We start from the raw sequence: 27231 nt of genomic DNA on the forward strand, positions 1-27231 counted from the left end.
GAAACAAAATTATCTTTTTAAAACATCAATTATATTAAAACGGAGGGAGTATATAATATACGCTGCTTTGGATGAGAAAAAAAACTATAACAATTAATACTAAACCCATTCACCTAACACGATTCAGGACTATACTTACTGACTAACAACGAGTAACGACACGGACATAACATCCCCTAGACTATATTTGAGAAGTGATTTTGCCACATGTCATCTTTACAATCAACTTCACAAAAAAAATATGACATGGCTACTACAATTGATGACATGGCTTTCGAAAAATATGACATGGATTATTTCATTTAATGTGATTTATATTTTTGGTAAACTTTTTAGAATATGGTAATAACTCATACCTTACATTTAATATTGATATTTATTTTTGGTAAACTTCTTTAAATATGGTAATATCGCATACATCATCTCTAAAATAAATATATTCATATATAACATTAAAATTTCGAAATTATATTTTATTTTATTTTCTATAATTATACAATTTGTATTGCCACATGTCCTCTCTACAATCAGTTTCACAAAAGAAAATATGACATGTCTACTAAAATTGATGACATGGCTTCCGAAAAATATGACATGGATTAATGTTGATTTATATTTTTGGTAAACTTTATACCTTACATTTAATATTGATATTTATTTTTGGTAAACTTCTTTAAATATGGTAATATCGCATACATCATCTCTAAAATAAATATATTCATATATAACATTAAAATTTCGAAATTATATTATATTTTATTTTCTATAATTATAAAATTTGTATTGCCACATGTCCTCTTTACAATCAGTTTCACAAAAAAAAATATGTCATGGCTACTAAAATTGATGGCATGGCTTCCAAAAAATATGACATGGATTATTTCATTTAATGTTGATTTATATTTTTGATAAACTTTTTAGAATATGGTAATAAGTAATAACTCATACCTTACATTTAATATTGATATTTATTTTTAGTAAACTTCTTTAAATATGGTAATATCGCATAAATCATCTCTAAAATAAATATATTCATATATAACATTAAAATTTCGAAATTATATTTTATTTTATTTTCTATAATTATACAATTTGTATTACTAAATCTTTAAAAAATTGCTACAATTTTTTTAAAAATTTGATTTCTAATCGTAAAATCATTAGATTCATATATATCTACAGATTCTATAAACATTGTTAGTTCAAATTTTTGATAATTATACAATATATTTTTAAATAAAAAATCATTTTATTTTAATTTAATATTTAAATAAATAAAATCTATATTTAAATATCGGTAAAAATAATAAAATCTATAATATTTAATAAACTTTATTTTAAATATAAATGAAATTTTGAAAACAATTTTACTGCACATGGTGCAGGAAAACACCTAGTATGAATTATAAGTAGAGATAACGTATTGAACATCACGGCACTTCAGCTGTACTCGAAGATCTGTACCACCATCAATGAATGCTCAAAAAAGATACGAAAGCTTTGAAATCGCGAGGGGTACACTTACCGACATCGTAGATTACGGTTTATAGAGTGGAACTTGGGGAGCTTTTCTGAGGGAGAAGAAACCTGAGCAAAGAGCCAAAGAGTAGTAAGTAGCAACGGAGACACCTTCAATCATTTAAAAGTGATGCAAGTGAATACATTATGGGCTTCTAGTTCTAGCTGTATATATGCTGCAAAGGTTTTGAATTTAATTCACACAACACAGTGCATAGAAGTTCAGATATATCCTCTAAACATTATCTCTTGGTCAATGCGTGAACTACGAGCCGACATGGTCCAAAGTTCTTCCTACAAGCACCAGATGAACTGTTTACTACGCCCATCAAAAACATTGGATGCCAAGTTAGTTGAGTCAATTTTATTGCATTGTTAATCCCAAATTATGTATACTTGATCTGGCCGAGAATTAGAGGGCCATTAACATTTTAGAAAAAAGAACTTCATTGTACTTCTTTCTTTTAAGTTTGAAAACCATATAATCTTATTGTATATTAGCTCTTTAGAATTTGGATACAAATATTTCATTAGAATTTACTCAGTATTTATAGGTCGAACCACTTTTGGAGATCCTTGGCAAAGTTAAAAAATGTGCATTTTAGTATGTATTATAGCTTTATTTGCCGGTTCTAGGGACCAGACCTGTTCAATGACAAATTAAAAACATCTCTCATAGAAAACGAACTCATGAGGATCTTAGAGAGCGATGTGTTTGTGTATTCATTGTAGGCCATTGATATTTTTTTTTTTTTTTTTTTTTTTTTTTAACCACAGAGAGTTTCATAAGACAATAATAAATATAGAATTTTGGGATGTGCTCTCACTTTACTTGGGAGTTGTACGAGCGTCAAGCCAAGCAACAATGTCGTTGAGAACTGTGAAAATATTTTCGTCTGTATCACCTTCCAGAATACAATGGTAGCCACCGGGATAGAGTTTCAGAGTTTTGTCTTCGCTGATTGCTTGCTCGTGAAGGAACTTGCTCACATTAGGATCCGTGACTCTATCTGCAGCTCCGTGTAGTATCAACAATGGCAATGAGACTTTATCAACTTGCATCTCAATGTCTCTTGTCGCATTTAGTAGCTCAACAGCAGTTTTCAGACGCGTTTGGTCATCGTAACATATCACATCATAGTCAGACTTGAACAGAAAAAAAAACATCAAAGAGGACGTCAGCTAAAATTGCTAATGCAGAAACTACTCTGTTGAGAAGACTTACAAGTTTTCTTTTACTCGGGTCTCTGAAGAAGAGCTCGCTCATGTCTTTCTTTGGAAAGAGTTTTGCTTTGGGAAACAGTGTTGACATCAGGATCAACGCGTTCAAGACTAGCTTAGGAGGTTTTACATCTTCTGAGATCTTACACATTGGAGCCACAAGGATAAGACCATCCCAAGCTTGAGGTTCTTTCAGATGAACTTTTAATGCAATAGCTCCTCCCATTGACTGTCCGAACAGGAACCGGGGCACATTTCTGAGTTCAGGTCTCCCTAAGAATCATAATACTACCCACTTAAGAAAACAAACACACCAAAAGCAGATTCAATACACATATGAAAGTTTAGTTTACCTTTCATTTTGGTGAACTGTTCAATAGCATTATCAGCTAAGTCATCAAAACTTGGGATGTGACCATGTAAACCATCAGATAGGCCAAAACCAGGATGGTCTATAGCATAAACTCCATAACCAGAAGCTGCTATTTGCTTTGCTATACCTGTAACGAAAGAAAAACAAGAGTTTTCACACATACAATACAACAGAAGAGGAGCTTTCAAGTTATGTTACAAGTATAAACATGCAACTAGGCAATAGCATTAACCTTTCTAACTGAACCGAAATCCTAACCTGACTAAAAAAACTTAAATCCGATCGGAACCGGTTTTAAAGAAATATCCAGATGGGACTTAAAGACTAGGTATTTTGGAAATCAGTAACACTATATCCAAATTTAGACAATTAAAAATATTTTTGGAGGGTTTTTATTCAGAGCTTTGATATTTTAGATAGTTTGAGTAACTTTTAGATTTTTTGAATAATTCAGATAGTTTTAAATATTTTTTTGATCGTTTATAAAACAACTGGTTTTGTAAATAATTGCGAGATAATACATAAAATTTTTAGCAAAATAAAAAAAAATAAAACTCAATATAAATAAAACATAGAAACCTCAAATGGAATCCAAACCTAAATTTAAAATATTAAATAGATTTTTGAGAGCTTAGTACTAAAATCCAAAATAAAATAAAAACTGATACTAACTCAGAACAAAAACTACAACTAACTAACCATCAAAGAAGAAAGTGCAAGTACTGCCATAGCCATGACAGAAACACACCGCCGCTTTGATTTTCACCCCGACCTCCGGCAACCAACACTTGCAGAAAATCTCCTCCCCTTTCGAGTTTCTCTCATACCACTATCACACACACACACACACACACACACACACACACACACAAGAGTAAGATTCAAACAACTACTTTAGAGTCTTCTTTTTCACAGAAGAACAATGTTCAAATCATCACAGCTTACCTCCTCTGTTCTGATCCCAATCGGAGCTTTCTGCCCACACCACATTCATATAATTAGAAACGAGTTCATTAAGATTTTGCTATAAAGTACTGAAGACTCGATGCAAACCTTGAACAAGCAGTGATCGATCTGGAGCTGCAAATCAGCGAAAGCGGAGCGTACGCGTCGTCTCGCGGGAGCTTGATCTAACTCCTCGCTCACTCCCTCGATCCGAGATCGTTTCGCGGAGACGATCGCCGGGGCGAATCGTCGAGCGGTGGCCAGAGAAGTTCTCGGAGAGAGAGTAGACGGAATGTTGAAACGGGAAGTAAGAGCGCGATCCATGGATGATGCCGGAGATTTCAATTCGCGGATCCGAGATCGTTAAATCAGATGGATGGAGAAGAAGACAAAAGAGTATTAGTGCGGGAAAATTCGCACGTGCAACACGTGGTTTCACACTGCACGTTGACTTTTTTTTCCTTATATAAACGCGTCCGACGACCCAATAAAAAGTCTCCATTGTAGAGATTCGAACCCAGGTCTCGGAGTTCAGAATGAAGATCGCCGTCCATCCGGTTCGTCTGCTACCCAAATGATTTCCCGGTCTGGGTTAGTACTATAAACCGGTTTGGCCTCCATTATATTATTTTAGAGCCTATTTATGGGCCTCTCCAACAATGGGCTTTAATAAAGAAATCCGGTTTATTATTCGAATCGGTTACTAATTTAATAAAGAAAACCGGGTTAACTAACTGCAATGTTCGTATAAAACCGCCTATTTTGGACAAAATTAGAAAAACAAAATTCGAATCGACGAAAGTGAGTGAGATACACACTGCACAAGTTTCGCCACTCAACTATAAAAACCACTCTTAAAACCCTCTCAGATCTCAGTGACGACGACGATACTCGAGTCGAATACTACTGTTTTTAGAAGATAATAAAAATGGCTTCGTTTACGTCTTCACTAGCTCTGTTCATTCTCGTGGCGATCATCGGTGCCGGAGACGCCGGAAACGTTACTTTCGACGGGAGATCGCTGATCATCGACGGCCAGCATAAGATCCTCTTCTCCGGCTCAATCCATTATCCTCGCAGCACTCCTCAGGTTACATTCTCTCTCTCCGTCTTCCTCGTATTCACTACGTAAACGGAAATTTAGTGACGTCATCGAAGCTTTTATCTATGTAATACTCCGGCGAGATAGCGCCGATCAGTCACGTGAGGCAGGTTGCGGAAACGAAATACATGATGATGAAGGCCGTTAGAGATGAAGAAGAGGATATAATCGTCTTTTCGCTAATTTATCTCGACTTGGCCGTTTTGAACTTATTGAATTTGCGATATCAAGTCCTCTTATTTTTAGATATATACTTAATTAACCCCAAACGTTTTGATAAGAGTATAAACACCTCTACGATTTGGCGGGATCTCATCATCTTATTAAATGGAATCGAACTCGTAGATGTGGCCGCATTTGATAGGGAAGGCGAAATCTGGAGGAATAGATGTAATCGACACCTACGTGTTCTGGAACATTCACGAGCCGCAACAAGGCAAGGTGAGTGAGTCCCCTCCGTCTCTAATTATCCAGATCAAATGTATATGAGTGTAACCGATTGATGTGATTCTCGATTCTACAGTTTGATTTCAGCGGACGCCGTGATATCGTGAGGTTCATCAAGGTAATACAAGCGCATGGCTTATATGTCTGTCTTCGGATTGGTCCATTCATCCAAGGTGAATGGTCATACGGGTAAAGCTTTTTTCCCCGCCATTAGGTTTTAGGTCGTTAGAGATTTTTTTTCAATGTGGTAAAAAATGTCAAATCTTGTGGCTGCAGGGGTTTGCCTTTCTGGTTGCATAATGTTCCAGGGATTGTCTTTAGAACTGATAATGAGCCATTCAAGGTAATACTTGAGTGGATTCAAATAGCTTTTATACTTCTATATATGGTTTTTGGAGAAGATACGTTTTTTTTTTTGTATTTGCAGTATCACATGAAGAGATATGCGCAAATGATTGTTAAGTTGATGAAGTCGGAGAACTTGTATGCTTCTCAAGGAGGGCCTATCATACTCTCACAGGTTTACTTCTTTTTTTTGTGGTTTCATGTATGTTTCCTTTGAAGTAAGTATTTACTACTGATATCAAAGTTATGGCGGAAAAACAGATTGAGAACGAGTATGGAATGGTAGCTAGAGCTTTTAAACAAGAAGGGAAATCATATGTCAAATGGGCAGCAAAATTGGCTGTGGAGCTTGATACAGGAGTTCCATGGGTCATGTGCAAGCAAGATGATGCCCCTGATCCTTTGGTTGGTTTATTTGTGTTTTTTTCCCTCAGTGTGATATTTTTTTCTGCTTTTTAGTTCCTTATTTATGTTATCTTATCGTCTCTGTGATGCGTCAGATTAATGCTTGCAATGGGAGGCAATGCGGAGAAACATTTAGAGGACCTAATTCACCAAGCAAACCTCCAGTATGGACTGAGAACTGGACGAGTTTGTATGTCCCCAACTCAAATTAACTACATTGCTGTCTACTTCCTATAGTTCTCAGATAAATATTGACTTTGAGCTGCTTCCTTTGTATAGTTACCAAACATTTGGTGAGGAACCACTGAAAAGGTCTGCTGAGGATATAGCATTTCAGGTTGCTCTATTCATCGCTAAGAATGGAAGTTTCGTAAACTACTACATGGTAGTCTCACTCTCTGTTTCTTTTTTTTTCTGAATATACGCGGAAATGAATGTTAAAAACTGATACCGTGTCTTATTCTAGTATCATGGAGGAACAAACTTCGGAAGAAATGCCTCGCAATTCGTAATTACCAGTTATTACGATCAGGCTCCACTTGATGAATATGGTAATATTTCTCACCCCCCAATATTAGACTTGATCTGACAAATAACATAGAGGGTTGGTGCTACAGGGTTACTTCGGCAACCAAAGTGGGGACACCTTAAGGAACTACATGCTGTAGTTAAGCTGTGTGAAAAGCCTCTACTTTCTGGACTGCGTTCTACAACATCATTGGGGAAGCTACAAACTGTAAAAAAATTCCAACAGCATCTTCATCGGTTTGATATCATGAAGAATGTTGTAGCAGTGTTGATGTCTTATTTAATATAACAGGCTTTTGTGTTTGGGAAGAATGCGGAGCTATGCGCTGCCTTTCTTATGAACCAAGACAAGATCTATTCCACTGTGCATTTTCTCAATTCTTCATACACTCTGTCTCCAAATTCTATTAGTATCCTGCCAGACTGCAAGAATGTCGATTTCAATACTGCCAAGGTAAGCTCATACATCAAGACTATAGTTTCATGCAGCTTTCTTGTGACGCATTCATTCATATTTTCTGATGTGGATAGGTTAATGCGCAATACACCACGAGAACAAGGGAACCAAGACAAAAACTGTCTTCTCCTCACATGTGGGAGGAATACACAGAAACTATCCCGAGCTTCAGTGAGACGACAATAAGATCAGAATATTTGCTTGAACACATGAACACAACACAAGATACTTCTGACTATCTTTGGCAAGTATTTAGGTAAAGCTATCTTATCTCATTACGTTATACACCATTAGTTAAATAGTATATGCTAGGCTGGTTCGGCTTGGAGATTCCAAAGTTATTATGTTTCTTTTGCAATACAGGTTTCAACAACCTGAACTAGCTGAATCAATTCTTAAAGTCAACCACATTGGACATGTTCTACATGCATTTGTCAATGGGAAGCTCATAGGTATGCTTTGTATAGGATTACTACTCAAGGGTAAAGTTTTTTTTTAATATTAATCACATTGACATTTTATTTTAATACTTTTATATTTGAGTTCATTTTAGGTTCTATGCACGGAGCTTTCAAAGCGCAGAGATTTTTGCTAGAGAAAAATATGTCACTGGTTAATGGCACAAATAGCATCGCATTACTCAGCGTAATGGTAGGATTACCGGTGAGTCTCAATCTTTTCTCATTAACTTATTGAGTATTTGTCCAAACAGAGTACTTCTCATGCATATATTTAGCAAGTATCAAAAAAACATCTTGAGTTCATTATTTTCTGAAGTCGTCTCTCTTGGAAACACAGAATTCAGGAGCACATCTAGAAAGGAGAGTTGGTGGATCGCGGAGCGTAAAGATCTGGAATGGTAAACAATCACTGTACTTCCACAAATATGCTTGGGGATATCAGGTAAAACTTCTGACTTTGATTCTTCATTAGAACTTATTTCCTTCATGTTAACTGACATTGCCTCAAAACCGTTGCGGAGGTTGGGCTGCATGGGGAGAATGTGCATGTTTACACTGATGATGGGGCTGCCACAGTTCAGTGGAAGCAATACACAGGCTCCAAAAGTCAGCCTCTAACTTGGTACAAGGTATTGGAAAAAGAAAACAGTACCAGCTCAATATATTACTCAAACTTCAATCTCTAAGGTATTATTTTATCTCTATAGGCTTCATTTGACACACCAAAGGGGAATGATCCTGTGGCTTTGAACTTGGGATCAATGGGAAAAGGGGAAGCTTGGGTGAATGGCCAGAGTATTGGTCGGTACTGGGTCTCATTTCATACTACCAAGGGTAGCCCTTCTCAGATATGGTATGGTATTTGGTGACTCGTCTATTTTTAATAATCTCGGTAATATTCTGAAGCTATGTTCTCTTATTTTCAGGTACCACGTACCGAGATCTTTTCTTAATCCCAATAGTAACCTACTAGTCATCTTGGAAGAAGAAAAAGAAGGGAACCCTCTTGGTATAACCATAGACACAGTGTCAGTCACCGAAGTCTGTGGTCACGTCTCCAGTTCACATCCTCCTCCAGTGGTCTCTTCGAAAAGAAGAAGCCACAACCAAACTGAACACCCACATCTAAAGTACCGGTATGACAGGAGGCCTAAGGTTCAGCTCCAGTGTCCTTACGGCAAGAAAATCTCAAAGGTGTTGTTTGCAAGCTTTGGTTCTCCAAAAGGAAACTGTTGGAGGCATTCTATTGGAAGCTGTCACTCACCAAACTCTTTAGCTGTTGTACAGAAGGTAAGTTACTATTGGTCCCGTAAAATTACTCCTTGTTGCTTAAATCGTAAAGACCCAAAATAACATTTGCTAGTGAATTTGTGCAGGCTTGTCTGAGAAAGAGTAGGTGTTCTGTAGCGGTATGGAGCAAAACCTTTGGTGGTGATTCATGTCCTCACACTGTTAAATCCCTGCTTGTTCATGCTCAATGCTCATGAGATTGCAACTCGCTAGTATATTGGTCTCTCTTTCCTTTCTTATCATGAACAAGTAATAAAAGTATTCATGAAAGTATTACAATAGTACAATACAAGGTTTGAGCAGGAAAATTTCATTTGTCATGGATTCGGACCACCTCTTTCCGGGCCATGACCGGTTTGATCTCCATGACTCTTCTACATCTCTGGTCTATTCCTTCTCTCATTCTCTTATGCACCTCTTCATCAAGTGTATCCACCATTCCTTCTGAGCTCAAAGCATCCAGCACCAACTTATACGTATACTCTCTCGGAACCAAGCCCGCCTCCACCATCTCCACCACCAAATCCCGAGCCTCAGCCACCCTCCTAGTCTCAACAAGAGCGTGAATCAGCGGCGTGTACGTGCTCGAACCAGCTACACCATGACCCATCTTCTCCATCACCCTCATCATCTCAACCGCACGTTCTATCTCATTGGTCACACTGTAATACCTTATGAAAGAATTATACGTCACCTGGTTCGGAACACACTCTCTCTTCTTCATATCTTCAAACAGCTCCAACGCCCGACCAATCCTGTTCGTTTTGCAGCATCCATCGATCAAGCAATTATAAGTAACCACATCAGGTGCAAACCCTCTGAACAGCATCTCCCTAAACATTCGGTTAGCCTCCCACATCCTCCTCCTTATCGCCTTCCTGCATCCCGTCTGCATCCCGTATCTACAGTACGCGCTTATCAAAATAGTGTAAGTATACGCATCCGGCGGGTATCGAAACCCCGGCAACTGCATCTGATCCAACAGAAACCGAGCCTTTTTGAAGTTCCCCACTCTGCAAAGAGCGTTGATGATTGTATTGTAAGCGTATACATCGGGTTTGCAATGATACTCTTTCATCCTATAGAACATAGCTAACGCCTCTTTCACAAAACCTTCTTCTCCTAGGCATTTCATCAAACACGTTATAGACGCTGTGGTCACCACCACACTTCTTCCTCCGTTATCACGCCTCGAGACTCGCCGGAGAAAATCCCAGAGACCTTTGAAGTCGTTTCCTTTGGCGAACAGACACGCCATGTCTCTGCAAGTGGTCTCGCTGTGTTCGAAACCGAAGTGCGTCTCGACCCAAAAGAAGAACTCCGTCGCTTTATGCAAACCGAGAGATGCTTTCTTGGGATCCATATACGCGCCGGGACCCAGAACTAGGAATTCGAGACGGCGTCGTACTGATTCGTCCCGGAGGTTTCTCTGTTTTAACGGTGAACGGTGACGGAAACCTTTTTGGCGACCGATGGAACGTGGGGAGGTGAAGAAGAATTTGGGGATAGAACGGAGGATGTCGGAGACGAGCTGATGGTTCCATGGGTTCGAGACTGTTGAAGAGGCGAGGACGCCGTCGAATGGGCGGTTTTGGATCATGGCGGCGGCGAGCTGATCGATAATGCAGTTGCTTAACGGTTTGGACAGTTTCATGGTGTTCTGTCCTAACTTCGAATACCGTTACCAGTACAAATACGCCTTAACTTTTTATGAATTACAATTAGGCCCTATATACGTTTTGAATTGATAGATTCGGCCCTTCACTTATGATCGATCAGTCGGTCCTACCTGGGCACAAGTATTCGCCTTGTTATTTGACCCGTATTCGCCTCTCGATTTTTCAAATATTCACTAGGTGTTTTCCTGCACCATGTGCAGTAAAGGTGGAAATTTCGGTTTAGTTTTGGATTTGGTTTGGGTTCGGTTTGGTTTGGATAATTTGGTTTTTATAAAACTCAAACCAATTAAAACCAAAGTAGTTTTGGTTTGGGTTCGGTTTGGGTTTAATTCGGTTCGGTTCAGTTTGGTTTGGTTTAGATTTAGTTCGGTTTACATTATTATGGTCTAGTTTGGTTCGGTGTAGTTCGGGTTGGTTATAAAATATGAAAGCACCAGTTTTATACTTTTATTAAAAGTAATAAACTCATAAACGATAGAATGAGAATATAAAAACTTATGCTACATGATTTTATATATAATAGTATTATTTGAATCGTATTTATAATTTTTTTTTAAAGATATGAAAGTTATGAAAAAATGAAAAACGATACATTAACTAAAATTTACAATATGTTAATACATATGTATATATATCATATATATTTTTACTATATATATATTGATTATCGGTTTGGTTCGGTTTGGTTCAGTTTAAACCCAAACCAAACCAAACCGTTCGGGTTGAGTAAAACATGAATCAATTGGATTACATAAAGAGCACGGTTTGGTTTGGTTCGGTTTAACTTCGGTTTAGTTGGTTCGGTTCGATTTGGTTTGGGTTTTTTGCCCACCCCTAATGTGCAGTAAGGAATTTTTCAAATGTAACTTATATTTAAAAATAAATTTTATTAAATATAATAGATTTTACTATTTTTTACTAATATCTATATTATTATTTATGAATTGATTTGACTTATTTGTCATTGATTATTGTTTATTTATCATATTTTCAAAAATTTAGGTAATTTTCTTATTTGTTATGTTTTTAATAATTTTAATTTTGATTATTTATCATATTTTCCATATTTTAGGTTATTTATTTATTGGTCATATTCTTAATAATTTTAATTGGTAATGTTATATATTAATTATATTTTACATAATTTTAGGTTGTAATTTTTGGTTTAGTCATATTTTGTAATCAATTATTAATCTTAATAAGTAATTTTAGTGGTTTAGCTAATAATTTATTATTATTTTGAGAATAATTAAAAAATTAATGATATTATCATAGTTAAATTTATATTATATTTATTTTAGTAATGTTCGAATATTATATATATATATGTTAATATTATATTTTGTTTAGTAATCATAAAGTAGTTATATTTTAATATATATACATATATCACATAATATAATTATCCATAAATTTAAAAATAACTTTATTAATTTTAGAATCATCATTATCTTAAAATATTCTCTATTATGTTATCCAAAAATATTTTACAACATAATATTTTAAAAATAAATATAAATCAATGTATTTAGCTGACAATTTATTGTTATCTTAAGAATAATTAAAAAATCTAATGATAATATCATAGTTAAATTTATCTTATATTTAGTTTAGTAATATTAAAATATTATGTATATGTTTATATTATATTTTATTTTGGTAATATTAAACTGAATAGATTTTTAATATATATATATATATATCACAGAACATATAATCCCTTATAAATTTAAAATAAATTACATAAATTTTATAATCATAATTATTTAAAGATACTATATTATGTTATCCAAAATATTTTACTTCTTAATATTTTAAAAATGAATATAAATCCAGGTATACAATTTTATGTATATATATGGATGTTTTCAAGTTTAGTTTATGTATAAAAGATATTTTATTAAAATAAAAAATATATTATATGTAAAATATTAGTATTTGAATTTATAATATATCTATTTACAAAATTTTATAAGATTATCAAGTCCGCAAGTGCGGGTAAAACACCTAATTTAATATATATTTGATATATATTAAATCAATTGGTATAAAACTAAAAAATGATATAAAATTGTATAATTATAAAAAATATTTAGCCTAAACAATATTTATAAAATTTGTTGATATATAAGAAACTAATAATCTTACGATTATTTATATATATATATATTTTAAATTGTAGAAATTTTTGAAAGTTTTAGTAACTGCAAATTATTTAATTATAAAAAATAATAATATTTCAAAATTTGAAATGTTATTATGAACATATTTATTTTATAGACGATGTATGAGCCATTACCATAATTTAAAAAAGTTTACCAAAAAGAAATATCAATATTAAATGTAACATATGAATTATTACCATATTCTAATAAGTTTACCAAAAATATAAATCAATATTAAATGAAACTATCCATATCATATTTTTCCGGAAGCCATGTCATCAATTTTAATAGCCACGTCAAATTTGTTTTGTGAAATTGATTGTAAAGAAGACATGTGGCAAAATCACTTCGCAAATATAGTCTAGGGGATTGTTGTCAAAACAAATATCAAGTCATTAAGTTTTACTACTTGCAAGTAAAAGACAAGTAACAAATATCAAAAAAAAATAACAACTCATCTTGATATTACTCATTACTTGTTTTAGGACTGAAAAAGATAACTAAACCATAAGAACAAAGCCTTAAACATATATTTCTTTGTTGTAAGAAGCAAACAATACTTTTATATCAAAATATATGTATTTTGTTCCTTTTCTATATTAAGTGCAAATATTTTCTTTGAAGTAAATTTACTGTTTTTGTCAAGGCGAGTAAACAAAACAAATTTTCATAACCTTTTCTGATATAATATTATCTATCAAATAATTCTTAAAAATTTAGAAATATATCCAAATAATTTATAAGTATTCGAATAAGGCATGTAACATATTTTTGGATAAGTAATCGAAATAACAAGTATTTGTTTTTGACAAGTCAAGTACAAGTCCTAAAATTTATTAGCCATTCAATGCAAGCCCAATATCAAGTATACCTAAAAGAGAAAGTAATCACCTTAGGCCCATCCTTAGTTTCCAGCACTTAAATTATTGTTTAGTGTTTTCACATCATTTAAAAATAAAGTTACATTTCCCAAAATAATTATATTTAATACATAAATTACAAAATAAAAATTATTATATAATTATTATCTTAATTAACATGGACAAATTAGTTTTAAAAAGCTGACAAAAAACTCAAAATTTATATTGAAAATACAAAACTATTATTTTATGAACAAATATAAGACTCAAAACTGGCTGACAAAGAAAAACAATCTCAAAACTATTATTTTTGTGGAACTGAAGAAAGGAAAAAAGTCTCAAAACTATTATTTTGTGGAACTGAAGAAGCTTTTTATATATTTTTTTTTTTTACTTTTACTGTTTTACTCCTTACATTATTTCTTCCCTCAGTCAGACCTTCAGAGTTTTGGATTTGTTATTTAGACCACAATCCAACATATAAATATGGAATTACAGAGATGCGGAAACTCTATTGATAAGACTTTAGGATCCTACAATCCAACATTCAAGATTTTGAGTTTTCAATTTTTTTTTGAGTTTTCAACCTCAACATCCAATGGCTTTTTATTTTCATTGTTGTTACTTAAAAACATTATTGCTTATGGATAGTTTAGTCCACATTCCAGTCCAATAATCCATATGCCGACTATTACTGAATTCGTCGATTATTTTTCAATCCGAGGTAAGTTTTGTTCAATTGGTTTTTATTGGTTTAATTTTGCATAAATTCAGATCGTTGATTCGAGTGGTGAAAATAGTGGCTTTCTACTGTCTGTTTTACTTACAACTCGGATCAACGATCTGGATTTATGCAAAAATTAAGCCAATAGAAACCATTTGAACAAAACTTACTCGGATTGGAAAACAATATGCGAATTGATTAATAGTTGGCGTATGTATTTTTGGACTGAGTTGTGGACTAAACGATCCGTAAGCAATAATGTTTTTAAAAAGTACCAATAACGCCATTGGATCTTGAGATTGAAAACTCAAAAAAAAAAAATTTGAGATTGAAAACTCAAAAGCTTGAAAAATCCAATATTGAAAAACCAAGAAAATAGAATACTGAAAACTCAGAACCGAACTTGAAATCTCAAAAGCTTGAATACCCAAGAAAAACATGAGATCTAGTTGAAATGAAAAAAAAAACGTATGGAGGAGAGAGAGAAGTGAGAAATGTAAGGTGTATCAAAGAAGACGAAAAAACTTGAGATCTCTGCCAATAGGAATGAGAGAAAATAGAAGAATTAGCTCTTGCTGAGCATTGAAGAGAGACATGAGACAAGTTAAGATGTGGCGAAGAAAAAGAGTTTTATATGGTTTCCACCAAAGCCCTTAAAACTCATCCGAGTTGGGTTTAACCGTTAATCTAATATAACTTTTACCTCACAATTAAACAGTTCATGATCCATCATGTGCTGGTTAATCCGTAATCATTTTCTGCAACATTCGCTTTTTTATTAAGAGATAATTAAGGATCCTAATTTCCATTAACTATTACCATTTATTTTAATTGCTGAGATTCATGTTTGAAAATATCTTTTAGTTGCCAAATTCATTTTCTATTAGACTGATAATTTTAATTTAATTAGTAATAACAAATACGATTAATAATTGTTTTGCCGATTAACAGTATTCAGTTAAGAAAATATTCAAATTATTTAGATTCTAATTTGGAACTTTAGAAAATTATCTAAAATTAGAAGAAAACAATAATTAAATCATCTTCCTCCACTTAATTTCGGGATCTTTTGAATATTTCAAACATTAATTATACTTTATGGGAATTATGTAAATGTGGTCGCAAATTTGGTCTATTCACCCCTAACGGCGTGCTGACTGGACTACCACTTGGATATCATCATTTTCGATCAAACCATATTTTTCGAAGAAACAATTTCGACTTATCAAAACGCAGCCGTTTTGATCATCCAAGTGGCAGTCCAGTCAGCAATATCTAAAAACCTGACTAGAAATAACCGCACCCGAATTAAAAATATCCAAATCCGACCCGAAGTTTAGAAATAACCGAACGGTTTCTATATCTTTATACCAAAATACACGAAAATCTAAAATACTCGATCCGAACCTGAACGAGTATGCGAACGTTCACTCTAATATAAATTGGAACTACTGAGGTGTGAAAACTCTATTGACATATAAGATTTAGGACCCTACATTTTAGAATATTACATTTTAGCCCAAATTTGATTATCCTTCTGTTGGTTCGGAATCGGATGGCTAAAGAACCAATCTCGTCCCACTTAATTGAAATGTCTTCAAAATAGCCCAAACCCGGCCCATTCAGCTTCGTTTTCGAGTCGCGGCGAGAACTGGAGCGAAGAGAACGACGACTTCGGCGAGTCCCATCTCGGAGAAACTGATCTCCGGCTAGAAACAGTCCACCGAGACATCGTATCCATATCGGAGCAGTAACCACGCTCCAACCTCGACCCGGTTTTTCTCCGACCACCACCGCTCTTGTCCTTTCTCAACCTGAACTTAGGCTTCGGGAAACACCCGAGTCCGGCAAAAGCAAAGTCGGGTCTGGGCTCCGACTCGGATCCGGGTCTGACCCGATTAGGACGGTTTAGCTGCCACCGCTCCGAGAAAGCACGCGGGGAAGAGCGGAAAGAAGGTCCCGGAGACAGAGAGTTGAATCCAGAACGCGACGGTGGCAGTGGTTTGAGCTTCGATGGAGCAGAGAAGGAAGGAGTGAGGGGAGACGAAGAACGGCTCTTGGACTTGGAGATGAAAGAAGAAGACGGAGGAGAAAGCGCCGGCGGGAGAAACGGCTGAGAGTGAGACGACAAAGGTTTTAAACGGAGAGGAGAGAGTTTATTATGAGGTTGGAGTAGAGGTGTGTTTTCGGGTCGGGTTTTGGGTACACCGGGTCGGATCTCCCAGCTGAAAGGTACAGTTCCTGGTCTCTTGAAAGAATCATCAACGACAATAATGGCCATGTTGCTTTTGTTAATGCTCACAAGAAGCGAGAGATGAGTTTAGTTTTGGATTAGGAATGAGTTTATATTATGACAAAACATGAGATATATGAGAGAGAAAGTGGCGAGATTAGTGGAAGATAGAGGTAGGTGGCGGGAAAGATTAGAGGAGTTCATCTGCGTAATTTGACTTGTTTCAGTTGTGTCCCCACCATATAATACAACTTTTCAATAATACAATAGTCACCATATCTAACATTCAAACTCGGTTTACTAGAGTCTATCTTGAAATTTTTGCATCTTGTAAGGGCTATTATGAAGAGTTTTCCGACTATTAAACATTTTTTTTATAACCGCAGGATCCAAAAACTTTATAGCCACAAAAACTAATTCTACGAGGTTCACATAAAACCGGATTTTATTGCCATTTAAGATGTCCATAGATGGTCAATGCTACTCGAACCCAATACGAAAACTCCAGCAGGAACACTTTTACCATTAGGCCAAAACGACTTGGTTACACATCTGAAAAGTGCTTATTTTATTTTTATGTACGATATTAATAGATCAACAGAATTAAAAGGCTACAAAGATGAAAACTTGTTGGTTGGGGGTGATAAAAATTCAAACTTTGAAATGATCAATACCTTTTTTCCTTACACAAAACGCAAATGAGATAACCACTTGAAACTTTTGTCTTGTCTGCAAGAGTAGATTAACTGATTCTTTTTTTTTTGAGCAAAGATTAACTGATTCTTATGATCATGAAACATGACTCTGTACTTGAAAGCAGAGTACAAGCAGCATATACATATTTGGCGCCATGAATCCTCTTATTTGATTTTAATGGGCTTTCTTTTTCGTTCCGGATGGGCTTTTACATGTGGCCCAATTTATCTAACACTTCGAAACGCTGCGTATAATGTCTTAAGTCTTCCTTCATTCGACACTGTGTCCGACAGGTTTATTATTGTCCTCCGGTGAGCAAAACCACTGTTCGTGAAGACAAGCTCCACTTCACCCGTACAGGTGAGAAACCTAAGATTTTATCGTAATGCTGACATGTGATTATATATGTATGTGTCTATGTTGTGTGTAAATTGACTTCTTTTTTTCATTCACGCTCATCAACTGTTCGACGAAATGCCTGAGTGAACTTTTTTTCTTTCTATGGGCTTACAGATCTGCTTCTGTGTTCTGGATTCTACTCAAAATGAAGATCAGAGTTCTCAACCATCGATCAAGATTCATATCTGCAAAGCTATATAGCTCAAGCGGACAAGTCACTGATGTTGCAGAAGTAACAAAGAAGATATCCAAAGTAATGATGTCTTCTCCCCAACAGGTTCTCGAATCAGCACTAGACCAAACCGGCTTAAGGGTTTCACCAGAAGCAGCAGAAGACGTCCTGAACCGGTTCAGGAACGCCGGTCTGCTAGCGTACAGATTCTTCCAGTGGTCCGAGAAGCAGCGCCACTACGAGCACAGCGTCCGCGCCTACCACATGATGATCGAGTCCACGGCCAAGATCAAGCAGTACAAGCTCATGTGGGACCTCGTCAACTCGATGAGGAAGAAGAAGACGCTGAACGTGGAGACGTTCTGCATCGTGATGAGGAAGTACGCGAGGGCGGGGAAGGTGGACGAGGCCGTCTACGCGTTTAACGTGATGGAGAAGTATGACTTGCCGCAGAACCTAGCGGCACTCAACGGTCTGTTGAGCGCCTTGTGCAAGTCCAAGAACGTGAGGAAAGCTGAGGAGATCTTTCAGAAGACGAGGGAGAGGTTTACCCCTGACTCGAAAACTTATAGTATATTGCTTGGTGGGTGGGGGAAGGAGCCTAACTTGCCGAAGGCGAGAGAGGTTTTTAGAGAGATGGTCGACGCGGGTTGCGAGCCTGATGTGGTTACTTACAGTACAATGGTTGATATACTGTGTAAAGCTGGAAGAGTCGATGAAGCTCTTGGAGTTGTGAGGAGCATGGATCAAAGTATCTGCAAGCCGACGAGTTTCATCTATAGCGTGCTTGTGCATACTTATGGAACAGAGAATAGGCTTGAAGAGGCGGTTGATACGTTTCTAGAGATGGAGAGAAATGGGATAAAACCAGACGTGGCGGTTTTCAACTCGCTGATTGGCGCGTTCTGCAAGGAGGGTAAGATGAAGAATGTGTATAGGGTTTTGAGAGAGATGAAGAGTAAAGACGTGACGCCAAACTCTAAGTCGTGTAACATCATCCTACGACACTTGATAGAGTGCGGTGAGAGAGACGAAGCGTTTGATGTGTTTAGGAAGATGATCAGAGTGTGTGAGCCTGATGCGGACACGTACACGATGATGATAAAGATGTTCTGTGAGAAGAGAGAGATGGAGACTGCTGATAAAGTGTGGAAGCGGATGAGGAAAAAGGGTGTGTTTCCGAGTATGCATACCTTTGCGGTTCTTATTAACGGGTTGTGCGAGGAGGGTGATACTCAGAGGGCTTGTGTTTTGTTGGAGGAGATGATTGAGATGGGGATTAGACCGTCGGGTGTGACGTTTGGGAGATTGAGACAGTTGCTTTTAAAAGAAGGTAGGGATGATGTGATCAAGTTTCTTAATGAGAAGATGAATCTTTTGGTTAACGAGCCTTTGTGTGATTGACAAGTACGTCTAAGAACAGCTGGTTTCTAAGCGTTGGTGGACATGTTTGGTTATGGATGATTTATTGATTGGCTCAGGATCCATTTCAATTGTTGTAAAGTTGTTATTGAAGTTGAAACCAGCGAACTGTTACGGTTTAGATACATGTGAGATGTTAAGAGACAATACAAACCATTTGCTGTGCCCAGTGACACGAAAATTACTCCGTTTCAAAAGGGTCCATAATTTAGAAGAAAAAAAATTGTTTAAAAAGGATACATAAACTTTTTAATAATTGCAAATTATAAACTTTTTAAAAGTTAATTGGGTTTATTGAATTTTGAGTGATTAAAAGTTATAAAAAAATAGTTAATCATAAAAATTATGTATTTATAGTCAAAATTCAACATATTTTAATATGTGTAAAACTCCAAAATATACATTTGAATATCTGAGACACCATACAGATTTTCAAGAAAAAAAACTAAAAAGGGTTTACTCTCTATGATTATACTTATAAGCTACAACTTATTCAGACCTACTACTTTATAAGTTACTAGGTGATTTTCCCGTACTCATGCACGGGTATAAATATTTTTTGCATTTTGAGTTTTAAGTATATAAAACCAAATAAGTTTTGTTAATTGCATTTATTTCAATTTATTGTAACTTGTAAGTATATTTTGGTATTTCTTATAATGATTTATATGTTGTTTTTTGGAAAAATAAAATAGTATCATATTATCTAAATTTAGTTTGGATAAATTGGCAATCATAATTTTACTTTTTAATCATTTAATTGGTTATTTAATTTAAAATTAGTTGTAACATAAAAGGGTTATGATAGGATCAGATGAATAGTTTCACAAAAAAGGATCAGATGATCAGTATATGTTCCATAGTCAACTTGTATTATTTAACTCTTTTTCTTTTATATATATATATATATATATTAAAATTTAAACAAAATATTTAAATGTGGTAAACTTTAGTTTTGAAACTAAAATGTTTTATTTTTATCATTAATAAATCCGAAACTAAATAAATACAATTATAAAAAAGGTAAACTAAAAAGTGAAATATTAACAATTGCATTATGCATAATATTTTGGGGAAATTTTATTTTTACACTTTCTTTAGTACCATTATTCAACTTTACCACTAGTCAATGGACATTTTCATAAATACCATATTTATGAATGAGTAAATGACTAAAGTAACCCTAACCTAAAACCTAACTTTCTTCCAAATCATCCTCTGATTCAATCCCTCCGCTTCTCGACTTCCTCCAGCGCCGTCGATGATGCCTCCTCTTCCTCCATTTACTCGGTTACTCGGGAGGACTCGCGAATCTCGCCGTGCTCGCCGACCAGCTCAAACTCAATCGACTTCTCGTACCGCTACGACGTTTTAACAGAGACGCGTCCATGATGAGTCCATGACCTCTCTGCATTACGCCGCATCGATCCCGAGCCTCCACCTCTTAAGCAAGTGCAAGAGCATCGATTCACTGCGGAAAGCTCACACGATCTTAACTAGGAATGGACTCATGTCTGACATCTCTCGTGCAACAAAGCTCGTAAGTTTATATGGAGCCTTTGGGTATACTAAAGACGCACGCTTGGTGTTCGATCAAATTCCTGAACCAGATTTCTATTTATTGAAAGTCATGCTCAGCTGTTATCACCAGAACAGAACAGAGAGAGTTTCGAAGTCGTAAAGTTTCAAGTTCTTCACTACCAAGTTGGGCAGAAGTATGAGCCTCACTATGATTATTTCTTAGATGAGTTCAACACCAAGAACGGTGGACAACGTATAGCTACTGTACTTATGTACCTGTAAGTAACCAAAACATAATTTTTTTTACTCTGACAAATTTCTTTATGCTTTATTTCTTAAATCTTCTTTTGGACAAATACTTTAGCTCGGATGTTGATGACGGTGGCGAGACAGTGTTCCCTGCTGCGAAAGGAAACATTAGTGCAGTCCAATGGTGGAACGAGCTATCGAAATGTGGGAAAGAAGGACTCCATGTTCTACCAAAGAAGAGAGATGCTTTACTTTTCTGGAACATGAGGCATGATGCTTCTCTAGACCCTTCCAGTTTGAACGCTGAAGAGATTCAACCACCACAAAAAAAACTCGTTTTTTCTTTCACTTAGAGTAACAATAATATCAGTGTCTCTAAACTTCAATATCCTTTGTTTTTGATTTTCAGATGGATGTCCAGTGGTGAAAGGAAACAATTGGTCATCCACGAAATGGTTCCACGTCCACGAGTTCAAAGTCTAAGAAAAAGAATACTACAATCTGAGGAGAGGTAATCTCTTAAATCTTGAACTATTTATTAACATTGCATCAAGTCTTTATCTTCAACTTCTTTAATATATTTGTAGGTTTTCACGACAGCTCAAGTTTGTGTATTGTTGTATTTTCCCTTTTGAAGTGAGAGATCGTTACTTAGGAAAAGAGAGGCCGTTTGTGTTCATGAGGATACAATTTTCTACTTTTTTTTCTTCTACACTATTTGAGACTTTTGTACACTTTACATGTTCAATCTGAGTTATATAGCTTCAATAACAAAACAGTTTATAAAGTTTGTAAATCATTTATAAAGTTCATAAATCATTTATAAATGTTTATAAATTATTTGTAAGAGTTTATAAATCATTTATAAAACCTTATAAAGAAGTTTATAAAGTCTATAACCGTTTATAAATGTTTATAAGAAAATCAGTTAGAAGGTCTTTAAATCATTTATAAGAGTAGATGACAAAAAAAAATCATTTATAAGAGTTTATAATCCTTAGAAAGAATTATAAGATAATTTATATGGTTTGTAAAATAATTTATAAGGTTTATAATATAAAGGTTTATAAATATCTCCACTTAGACGATTTATAAGGGTTTAAAGAGGTAAAATAAATCAGTTTGAAGAACTCTAAATTATTTAAAAAATTTATAACCATTTTGAAAGTCTAATAAAAAAATTTATAAAAGCTTATAAAATATTTTACAAGGATAAATACATAATTTATAAGGCTTTATAAAACATTCATAAAGTTTATGAAAATCATTTATATCCTCTAGTCCTTTGCTTACTGTTGGCTGTACCAACCAGAAACACTTCCATCCACAAAAACCAATTTTTATTTAATGACCAGTCTATAAAGTGAGAAGAGACTTCACTCACAAAACTCAAACATATAAAGTCTGCATTCCAATCTTTTATAAAGCTTTTTCTTTTGTGTCGATGGGTTTAGGAAATATTTATAAGAGTGGATCAAATATATATGAAATATAAAATCTATTTACAAAGGTTTATAAAAAAAATTCAAAAAATTTATAAGTATATTTTATAAGGGCTTATAAATATATATATACCAGTTTAGAAATCCTTATATAATTATTTATAAGAGTACATAAATTCATTAATAATAGTTTATAAGGGTCTACAAAAAAATTATAAGGATTTATTAAATTATTTATTACAGATTATAAGGTAAAATAAATCAGTTAGGAGAACTCTAAATCATTTAAAATGTTAATAACCATTTAGAAAGTCTAATAAAAGAATTTATAAGAGTTTGTAAACTATTTTATAAGGGGTTTTATGTTTATATAAATAATTTATAAGGGTTTATAAAACATTCATAAAGTTTATAAAAACAATTTATAAATTTTCTACACCAACTTATGAGGGGTCTATAAATCAGTTTATATCACTTTTAAAACTAAAATTAGTTTATAAATAATAATAATTCAACTTAAACCCCAAATATTTCCTTATAACCCCTAGATCAGTTCATAAGATAATAAATCAGTTTACAAACTCTTATAAATCAATTTATAAAATGTTATAAGTGTATATTAACTTCCTTTGTAAAAATTTAAAAGTTATTGTGTATCATTTATAATCTTTTATAAACATTTACCGATCAAATAAGAGTTTATAATTATTTATAAGTCTTTATAAATTGTTTAAAAATAAATGATACTTTATAGAAAATATAACAAATAAATCTTGTAAATCGCTTTATAATTTTTTTCATAAAAGTTCATAATTGGCATAACAAATACATCATTTATAAGAGTTTATAAATAATCACTATAAGAGATTTATTTATCTTTATAAGAGTCTATATATCATTTATAAAATTATATAAACTATTTATAAGTTTATAAGTCATTTATAATGGTTTATAAAAAATATATAAATAGACTACAAGTGTCCATAAATATTTTATACAGTTTTATGAAAATTCGTAAATAAGATACAAGAGTTCATAAATCATTATTTTGTAACGGTTTGTAAAATGTATTCATAAGAATTTATTAACTATATAAGTGCTTATAAATAATTTTGTAAGGGTTTATAAATAATTTATCATCAGATTCAAAATTAGAAAATCATCAAAGGCTTTATGACTATAATGACCAGATTTTGAAGCAACAAATATTGTCCAAATTCCAAGCAAACCGTATAAAACCAAAGTTGATAATACATCCAAACAATTTATAAGCTTTTGTAAAGTAGTATTTGAATAACATATATATATATATATATATATATATATATATATATATAAAGGTTTATAAATATCTTCACTTAGACAGTTTATAAGGGTTTATAAAGTTCAAATAAATCAGTTTGAAAAACTCTAAATCATTTAAAAAGTTTATAATCATTTATAAGGGTTTGTAAAATATTTTATAAATGTGTTTAAGGATATATACATAATTTATAAGGTTCTATAAAACATTCATAAAGTTTATGAAAACAATTTATAACCTCTAGTCCTCTGCTTACTCGCTGGCTGTACCCACCAGAAACACTTCCATCCAAAAAGACCAATTTTTATTTAATGACCAGTCCATAAAGTGAGAAGAAACTTCACTCACAAAACTCAAACATATAAAGTCTGCATTCCAATCTTTAACCACTCAAAAATAAAAATTCACACCATATAGTAATCTCAATATAAAACCCAAAATCATAATATGTTTGAGTTTTTCTGTCAAGTCAACAAGAGTGAACTTAGAGATTTAAGAATATAACAGATTTCCAATGCGTACTCTGAATAATGATGATCTGATGCAGCTCCCATAACAAGCATCTTAATTTTGCTATAATGGATGAGTTCTAATATCCCTTGCTTCACATCGTTCATCTCTATACACGATATGTAAATATCGTCCTCGTTCACCTGCGATCAGACAACAAGAATCAGGAGGAACACAACAATTTCAAAGCAAGAAGAGAAAGACTTCACTAATATATATGAAGAAGGCAACAGAACAGAACAATACCCCTTCTTGTTGACAGATGTCAAAATAATCATGTAATGTCTCGTACATGATAGCATCCAGTTCTTCAAGCTTACGTGCTGAAAACATCACCAAGAAATACATTACATCTGAAGCATCGAAAATTGCTACATGGGGACCATATAAATCAATCGGTAATAAAAATTACCAGTAGGAGAAGCAAATTTTGGCTCATAAACATGGAGGATGCAGACTTTCTTGGCACCAAGGTTCCTCAAAGCCCAAACCAGAGTCGACCTGCTCTCTTTGACATCATTCTTCACAGCAATATGAACAACATCATTTCCCATGGCCATGAGTTCCGCCATTGTTGTTCTTCACCTTTGTCTTTCTGTTCTGTCTTCGTTTCCCCTGTAAAGTGAAAAGGAAAAAACAGAAAAACAAAGAAGCTTCTGACAGAAAGAGACCAAGGATGGTTAGTGGTGACCCTCAACATTCTTCTTGTTCACAGTTTCAGTTTTCCTACGGTGGACACAGTAAAGTCAACGGGTGGTAGCTAAAACACAAGTCAATGCATAACAACTAATATCTATCTCTAAGGAAAATCAAAGAAATACGGGTGCTGTTGCAACCACTCGTTTAATAGCTGAACGAAGAACAAGATTTGGTGTTAGCTTGTGATTCTCAAGCCTCAGATCTGTCATCTGCTTCATAAGTGTAACCATCAGCTGCAATAATCTCTTACAATCACGAGAAATTGGAAATGAATTATATAAGAGCAAAACAAATATCAAAATGAAAAAGTTACTTTTGGACATGTCAGCTTAGTACACTATAGTTGAGCTATTGAGCAGAAGCCAAGTCAAGATCCTACAAAAAACATCTGCCTAATAAGTGGAGGTTCGAGTCCTGACCTTTGAAATGGGACAGATGAAATATGGGGGAGGCTCGTTGGAAACAGACCACTGCAACAAGGATGAAGGCGAATGTGATGATGACTCACCCTTGTCCAGGTATAGATCTATCAAAAGCTCTTCAATTTTTTTGATAGCTTCGTCTCTATCTTTCTCGACCAACTCTAACCGACGATTGCCCATATAAAACTGTTCTTCGAGTTCCTTTTGGACCCTCTTCATGTCTTTGATTTCTGCTCTCGCTCTGTTTAGTTCCTCCTCCGCTTCTCTGTTCAGGTATATATTCAAAAGAACTAAATTGAGAGAACTTACTAATCTCCATGACTATCGCTTAGTCGTGCTCGGAGTTTGTCGAAGATTGCCAAATTCACCGAGAGATCGCCGAGTTCACCGAGATCACAGAATTTGCCGGAGATCTTCGAGTTCGCCGGAGATCGTTCGCCGGAGTTCCCCGAGCTTCTCAATATAATCTCGAGATCTGGAAGAGAAATAGAACCAGGTTAAACTAATGAGTTAAGGGTATAATAGTCTTTAAACTATTAATATTTTAAGGGTAAAGTTGATTAGTGTATACATGAAATGTGGTACCTTGAAAATGGTATTATTGACAATTTCTCTAATATTTTAGGCCATTTAAAATATCAGTGTACTAATTATTTTGAGAACTAAAGTGATCATGAAACGTCAGAAACTAATTTTCAGATAGTATAACTGTTTAAGAAAGTTTTTAAAAAATATTATTTTATTTTAAAATAAATATATTAAATAACTGTTTACAAATGTTTTGAATCACGTTCATATATAGGTGTTCAATATTTTATTTTATGTATATTTCCTTTTTAAATAATTTAGAAAACAATATTAAAAAGGAAACTAAAGCTAATAATCTAATTTAGAATACTATTATGTAAATAGGAAAAACTAAATAACAATTTAATGAAGATTATCTATAATAAATAGGAAACTAAATAATTTAATTTAAAATACTATTATGAAAAAGGAAAAAAGAAAAATAAAAATCTTAATAATTAGGTGATTTTTCCGTGCTCATGCACGGAAAATAAATATTTATAAATAAATATAATATAATAGTTGATTGCTATATATTTTAATTTTAAATTTAATTTATAACTTTTATGCATAATTTATATTAATAATATTGCATTACTTTAATTAGACATATGATTTTAGATATCTTATATATAGTCGATTTAGTTATCATTTAAGTATATTCTTGAATATTTTATAATGATTATATTTTGATCAAATGAGTCAACTATTATAAGATGGTTTCTTAATTTTGTATAGGGAACAAGTGACAGACCATTTCAAGAGGATGAAACCAATCGCCAATAAGATTTTAAACATACTCATCAACAATCTAGGTGATTTTTCCGTGCTCATACACGGATATAAATATTTATAAAGTAAATATATTGTAATAATTTGTTAATAGTTTAATTTTAATTTCGATTATTATAAATTTTTTTTGTTTTACTTAGATGTGTGATTTTGGATATGTAATATATGATTAGTTTGATTATCACTTTAGTATATTAGATATCATCAAATTCTTCAAATTCAACCATGGTATTTTTTGTTCTAAATATATTAAAATATGAATAATTTGTAATTTTAATTTGGAT

At 33.8% G+C, this 27231-nt stretch overlaps 7 protein-coding genes across 7 annotated transcripts; 3 read left to right on the forward strand and 4 right to left on the reverse strand.

Annotated features, from left to right (window-relative positions):
* Positions 1-2109: 2109 nt before the first annotated feature.
* LOC108819347 (caffeoylshikimate esterase) lies at positions 2110-4428 on the reverse strand. Its single transcript, XM_018592364.2, has 6 exons — positions 4166-4428; positions 4058-4087; positions 3812-3941; positions 3093-3239; positions 2744-3012; positions 2110-2664 (listed from the first exon to the last, which is right to left on the reverse strand). The coding sequence occupies exons 1-6, from the start codon at positions 4379-4381 to the stop codon at positions 2347-2349; spliced, it is 1110 nt and encodes a 369-aa protein (XP_018447866.1). The 5' UTR covers positions 4382-4428; the 3' UTR covers positions 2110-2346.
* Positions 4429-4857: 429 nt separating this feature from the next.
* Positions 4858-9357, forward strand: LOC108829184 (beta-galactosidase 16). Its single transcript, XM_018602854.2, has 19 exons — positions 4858-5147; positions 5505-5600; positions 5683-5795; positions 5883-5949; positions 6034-6126; positions 6213-6356; positions 6452-6546; positions 6636-6741; positions 6823-6907; positions 6974-7092; positions 7177-7338; positions 7416-7597; positions 7705-7793; positions 7895-8004; positions 8140-8244; positions 8324-8431; positions 8510-8655; positions 8729-9092; positions 9179-9357. Exons 1-19 carry the CDS (start codon positions 4986-4988, stop codon positions 9287-9289), a joined length of 2457 nt encoding a protein of 818 aa, XP_018458356.1. The 5' UTR covers positions 4858-4985; the 3' UTR covers positions 9290-9357.
* On the reverse strand, positions 9287-10800 carry LOC108829195 (pentatricopeptide repeat-containing protein At1g77405). Its single transcript, XM_018602863.2, has one exon. It carries the CDS (start codon positions 10744-10746, stop codon positions 9403-9405), a length of 1344 nt encoding a protein of 447 aa, XP_018458365.1. The 5' UTR covers positions 10747-10800; the 3' UTR covers positions 9287-9402.
* A 5063-nt stretch (positions 10801-15863) lies between these two features.
* Positions 15864-16888, reverse strand: LOC108840826 (uncharacterized). The gene has a single exon (XM_056992437.1). It carries the CDS (start codon positions 16799-16801, stop codon positions 16118-16120), a length of 684 nt encoding a protein of 227 aa, XP_056848417.1. The 5' UTR covers positions 16802-16888; the 3' UTR covers positions 15864-16117.
* Positions 16889-17722: 834 nt separating this feature from the next.
* Positions 17723-19672, forward strand: LOC108841886 (pentatricopeptide repeat-containing protein At1g77360, mitochondrial). Its single transcript, XM_018614668.2, has 2 exons — positions 17723-17809; positions 17963-19672. The coding sequence occupies exon 2, from the start codon at positions 17994-17996 to the stop codon at positions 19422-19424; it is 1431 nt and encodes a 476-aa protein (XP_018470170.2). The 5' UTR covers positions 17723-17809; positions 17963-17993; the 3' UTR covers positions 19425-19672.
* Positions 19673-20841: 1169 nt separating this feature from the next.
* LOC130503818 (prolyl 4-hydroxylase 5-like) lies at positions 20842-21695 on the forward strand. Its single transcript, XM_056998382.1, has 4 exons — positions 20842-20982; positions 21081-21241; positions 21328-21506; positions 21622-21695. The coding sequence occupies exons 1-4, from the start codon at positions 20842-20844 to the stop codon at positions 21693-21695; spliced, it is 555 nt and encodes a 184-aa protein (XP_056854362.1).
* Positions 21696-24310: 2615 nt separating this feature from the next.
* LOC130498132 (putative U-box domain-containing protein 55) lies at positions 24311-26070 on the reverse strand. The gene is made up of 3 exons (XM_056991500.1): positions 24880-26070; positions 24714-24790; positions 24311-24610 (listed from the first exon to the last, which is right to left on the reverse strand). Exons 1-3 carry the CDS (start codon positions 25037-25039, stop codon positions 24422-24424), a joined length of 426 nt encoding a protein of 141 aa, XP_056847480.1. The 5' UTR covers positions 25040-26070; the 3' UTR covers positions 24311-24421.
* Between the last annotated feature and the right edge of the window lie 1161 nt (positions 26071-27231).

This window comes from Raphanus sativus, chromosome 2 (assembly GCF_000801105.2).
Source record: "Raphanus sativus cultivar WK10039 chromosome 2, ASM80110v3, whole genome shotgun sequence".
Taxonomy (NCBI): domain Eukaryota; kingdom Viridiplantae; phylum Streptophyta; class Magnoliopsida; order Brassicales; family Brassicaceae; genus Raphanus; species Raphanus sativus.